The sequence below is a fragment of the Sinocyclocheilus rhinocerous genome, unplaced genomic scaffold (genome assembly GCF_001515625.1).
Source record: "Sinocyclocheilus rhinocerous isolate Xijiao unplaced genomic scaffold, SAMN03320098_v1.1 scaffold4622, whole genome shotgun sequence".
Lineage (NCBI taxonomy): Eukaryota > Metazoa > Chordata > Actinopteri > Cypriniformes > Cyprinidae > Sinocyclocheilus > Sinocyclocheilus rhinocerous.
In genome coordinates, this window is record NW_015658200.1 from 147,278 (window position 1) to 152,856 (window position 5,579).

The 5,579-nt window shown below is 36.5% G+C and overlaps 1 protein-coding gene across 3 annotated transcripts in view; it reads right to left on the minus strand.

The window, feature by feature from the left end:
• Positions 1–3,428: 3,428 nt before the first annotated feature.
• LOC107722104 (myelin protein zero-like protein 1) overlaps positions 3,429–5,579 on the minus strand; it is a 10,103-nt gene continuing 7,952 nt past the window's right edge. For all 3 annotated transcript variants that reach the window (XM_016530332.1, XM_016530333.1, XM_016530331.1), the window contains exons 5-6: positions 5,314–5,437; positions 3,429–3,706 (exon numbers count right to left, since the gene is read on the minus strand). In XM_016530332.1, the coding sequence (XP_016385818.1) occupies positions 5,428–5,437 (10 nt within the window). In that variant the 3' untranslated portion in view covers positions 3,429–3,706; positions 5,314–5,427. The remainder of the gene's footprint in view (positions 3,707–5,313; positions 5,438–5,579) is intronic.

Consider the following 5,579-nt stretch of genomic DNA (forward strand, 5'->3'; position numbering starts at 1 on the left):
TGTGTGTGTGTGTGTGTGTGTGTGTGTGTGTGTGTGTGTGTGTTAAACACTTATTAACCTTTACCTGCTGTGACTACTCACTTATGAAATTAACCATGGTTTTATAGTAGTAAAAGTGTAGTAACCATTGTTTTGTTTTTATTATTGATTACCATTTGTATTACCACAGTTTTACTACAAATACCATAGTCAAAACCATGTTTAATTTGTGGTTACCATGGTTTAAGTATAGTAACCCTGATTTTTGAGCATCCATTGCTGAGACACTGATGCAGTGCTACATTTCTACAAACCTGATGAAGAAACAAACTCATCCTGATCTCAGATGATCTGAGGGTGAGCACGTTTTCATTCATTCATTCATGTATTTATTTATTTAGAGCAAATTAATAAAAAATGTATATTTGCTAAAAAAGTATATATATATATATATATTAGTGCTGGGCAACGATTACCATTTTTTATCGTGATTAATCGCATTGTTATGCACAAAATTCAATAATGAATTCAAAAGTAGTGTAGTAAAATCATGGTTAATCTTCGTAAGGGCTGTAAGATCGTAATGATGCATCTTCTTCAAACACTGCCAGCTTCCAGAATCGTTTTATTTCATTTTGTCTTTCTTTTTTAACTTTAATGTTAGTGTTGCTTAAATTCAAGCTGAACAAAACCTAAAGCCACGGTTTGGAACGCGCGTTGGAAGCGTTGCGTTATCGTTTGCGTCGCTCCCGCGCGTCTTCAGGGATTCCCGGCTGAAAAACTCGTGCTTTTCACTCGAGCGCGTTGCTTTTGCTTTTGCTTTTTCTTGTCGTTTCTCGCGCGCAGCTCGTGTTGTGTCGCGTCGAAGGCAGAAAAAGCACCGTTGCGACACGCTAATCCTCAAAGCGCGCGTCGCGTCATCACGCGCTGTCAGTGCAGACGCGTAAACAAAACACTTCTGATCCAGATAACGTATGATTAGTTCTCATCACGATGTAACATCACATCTCACTGTTGTTCGCTGCTGGACGCTCGCGGACTCGGCGGCGTCTGTCTCCATCTAGCGGGTGTTTCAGCACATCACTGACCTCAGAACAGCCTCAGGCGAGTGAACTCTGTTTCTCAAATTCTGTGGAAATTTGCTTGTGCGCAACACATACACAAAAGGTCCAACCAAATGATAAAAACAAGCAGAAATTAAATGTACTATAAATGATTTGGGAACAGTCTTTCAGTGACTGAAGGAAGCGTTATTATGGATTATAGACTCTATGTATTTTAGTTAAAAACGTTAAAACCAAAGCTATATTTTATATCGCAATGGCCAATCAGAGGTGTTTCAGTGAGAATCCGCTCACAGCTCAAAAGTTCTTGCGCAGTGCTGGAAATTGCGTGCTCACGAATCCTCTCATTATAACACACGAGACATTATGGAAGATTAATTGTGCATAAACTCATTGTGTTATAACAGAGCTTTATGAGGTCGCCATGAACTGAGATGTCAGCTTTTGGAATCATTCATGTGAGCGCTGCAGCAGTCTTTAGGCCCACCCCAAATGCTCTCATTGGTTGAGACCAAATTATTAATTATTGTTATTAATTCTACAATAAACTCTCAAAACTTGACAGCAGCTTCCAGAATTCATGCTTAAACACAGCAGGCCGGTATGTAACCGGTTTACAGTGAACAGGGAAGGGAAGTTGATTTAATGGGAACAGGAAATGAGTTTCCGCAGCAGTCAGTGACATCATGGCTTGTTTATGTGCATGAGCTCCGCCCACACAGATCATAAGCTCCTCCCACACAGAGCATGAGCTCCTCCAACACAGCGCATAAGCTCCTCCCACAAAGCATGAGCTCCTCCCACACATATCATGAGCTCCTCCCACACAGAGCATAAGCTCCTCATCTAAATTGTGTTTGTTTCTGATGTGATTTGATCAGAGGACCTCAGATGATGCCAACCCTGAAACAACATACAGAACTACCACATTTTGCTATAAGTTTGATTGCATCATATAATAATTGCTGTTAATAGTGTTCATCGGACATCATGGCTTGTTTATGTGCATGAGCTCCGCCCACACAGATCATAAGCTCCTCCCACACAGAGCATAAGCTCCTCCAACACATATCATGAGCTCCTCCCACACAGAGCATAAGTTCCTCCCACACATATCATGAGCTCCTCCCACACAGAGCATAAGCTCCTCCAACACATATCATGAGCTCCTCCCACACAGAGCATAAGTTCCTCCCACACATATCATGAGCTCCTCCCACACAGAGCATAAGCTCCTCATCTAAATTGTGTTTGTTTCTGATGTGATTTGATCAGAGGACCTCAGATGATGCCAACCCTGAAACAACATACAGAACTACCACATTTTGCTATAAGTTTGATTGCATCATATAATAATTGCTGTTAATAGTGTTCATCGTCTGTTTTATTACGTCTTAAATTGATTTTTCCGTACATTTCTGCCATATGTACATTAATTGACAGTCACCACTGATAAGCTTCCACTAAATATTGTAGAAACTTAGTTTGCTGTAAAGTTGCTTTGCAATGATTTGTATCGTGAAAAGCGCTGTACAAATAAACTTGAATTTTAATTGAATCACAATTTTCACTTTTTTCTCATAAATGTGGGTTTATATCCCTAAATTCTAACGTCTTTATACCTTGCAATTCTGACTTTTTTTTCACAATTGTGAGTTTATATATCTCGAAATGTTAACTTTTTATATATCTCGCAATTCTGACTTTTTTCCTCACAATTTTAGTTTTTTTTTTTTTTTAGATTTCACAATTTCGTGCAATTCTAAGTTTTTTTTTATGGCTCGCAATTGTTTTTTCTTGCAATCACAAGTTTATATCTCTCAATTCTAACTTTTTTTTTCTTGCAATTGTGAGTTTATTTCTGACAATTGTAGGTTTTTTTATATTTCAGCATTTTTTCTTAAATCTCGCAATTCTTTGGGTTTTTCTCACTATCACAAGTTTATATCTCACAATTTTAGTTTTTTTTAAATATTTCACCATTCAGAATTTTTTCTTATATCTTGCAATTCTACGTTTTTATGCCTCACAATTCTGACTTCTCTCACAATCGCAAGTTTATATCTGACAATTGTAGTTTTTTTATATTTTGCGATTTTTTTTTTTATGCCTCTGAATTCTGACTTTTTTTCTTGCACTAGAGAGTTTATCTTCTGACTTGTTTCCTTGTATTCAGTTCATTTCTCTTTTTTTCTTGCAAAGGTTTTAATCGCGGGGTAACATGTCAATTCAAATTTTGTAACTCAAAATTGTGAGTTTATATCAGAACTCTGAGAAAAAAGTCAAAATTGCAAGATAAAGTCACAATTACGTTTTTATTTTTTTCTTCAGTGAGTTTCCGTATATTATTCTCAGACACACAAACACAAGAAACAGACGCTTTCATTCAGTTTAATATATTTATGTATATATGCATGTATAAAATTAGACAGAAACGGCTGTTTTCATATACAAAAGGCCAATAAAAGAAGAAAACACAGAAGTGTGTAACAGGCGTTAGTCGATGAAGGCACTCTCATCCGCAGTGTTCCAGTTAACATGATCATGTGACGCGATAGTGCTGCAGTCTGAACCAGACACAGCGCAGGATTTGCAACCGCAGAACAGAATCAAACCAGCACCACAGGCCTCATGGAATGTGCAGTACAGAAAATAATCATCATCTAGGCAAATAAACACACAATAAAACAACTCCAGCATCAGAAACGCAAAGGAATGATCCGTCAATGATTTTGGTCTCAAAAGTGTCAGAAATAAAAACAAAACTTAAGTTATGACACATGTACATAAGAAACTTAAGACATAAAAGTGGAGTGTTTCAACTCAAATGGCAGCGACGCATTAAATGTGGAATGTAGAGTCTAGTTGACTAAACTAACACTGAAGACTGGGCATTTCTACACACATACGCTAGCAGGATTAGTGCGGTCTTGTTAACAAGCTAACTAGTCTAACCGCTGAGATGTGCAAACCGTCTTTAATCCGTCTGGGATCATGGAGGCGTGACGATTACCCATCATGCTCCATGATCTTCAGCTGGGATTAGAACGTCAGTTACATCGATCTCACGAACGCATCACGTCTCACCACACGAACTAAACACGCTACAGCTCACATACAAACATTCTACTTCTCTTTGGGACAAATAATGTACAAAAAATAATAAAAAATCACATTAAAATGCAAATTCTCATAATCCAAAAATACATAATGCAAATTGAAAGTATTTACACATTATAGTATTTCTATGTTGATTAAAAATTATTATTATTACAGTTATGAAATTGAGTTTTCTTAATTGATTTAGGAAATGCATAAAAAATTAAGCTTGACCATTTAAAAATAAAAATAATTTGAAAAAAATAAAATAACTCAAAATTACGTAAATGTAAAATAAGCACATTTCCCCCCAAAACTCTCATGATCTCTATGCTAAATATATTACTTCAATGGCTAAATGTTTATGCATTTTTAAATGTTGATTAAAAAAAAAACTTTCTTACAGTAATATTTTAATTTAATGCAGTAATGAGAATCATAATTGTCACTAAAACAGTCAAAAATGTTTTTAGAAAGGCTTTTTGTGGTGAAATGTGACATGGATGTGAATAAAAAAAACTTGAACACTTGACCATTAACTTAAAAACAAAATAAATTAAAAAAAAAGAAAATAATGTCAATGTAAAATAAGCACATTTTCCCCCAAAAAACTCATGGTCCTTATCCAAAATATCTAAATATATTACTTGAATGGTATTTATGCATCATGCTATTTTTATGTCGATTTAAAAATGCATTACAGTAATATTTTAACAGCAGCAATAAAAATCTGGGGTTTCCTTATTGTCATAAAAATATATTTTTTTATTTTTTAATCAAAACATCAATTCATGGTCCTAAAGGCTTCGTTTTCTCTATGCAAACTGACTTAGTGGTGAAATATGACATAAATGTCATCAAAAAAAAATTTTTTAATACATGATCTTCTTTTCATGATATTTATGCAAAATATATTATGAAATGCCAAAGAATTCATAGGTGATCATATCATAATGCTATAAAAAAAAAAACATGTTTATAAAACAGATAGTTCCGGTGCTTGATTCTGATTGGCTGACTCAAGGCAAAGTCGATTTAGTTAGAGTGGTGAGACATGAGGAGAGTGAGATATTTCACTCTAGAAGCTCACTTTAACACTGACATGAAAACACACAGAAACAGAAGAGAGAGTCAGTGGTCACGTGCCGTCACCAGTCCAGTACTAACCCACCCGTCTGACCGTCACGTGCCACGGCGCTCTAGTTCTTGCGGATGTCTGCGTACACCACCGGCTCCATCTTGTGGAAGGAGATCTTGCTGCCGGAGTGATCGAGCTGGGCGTAAATCACCGGCCCCTGGACAGAGCCAACAGAGACACACACCATGAGAGAGAAACACAGACGCTTGAGTTTACACTCACACACACACAGCAGATGCTGATCGCTCTCACACACACACACACACACACACACACACACACACAAACACACACACCCC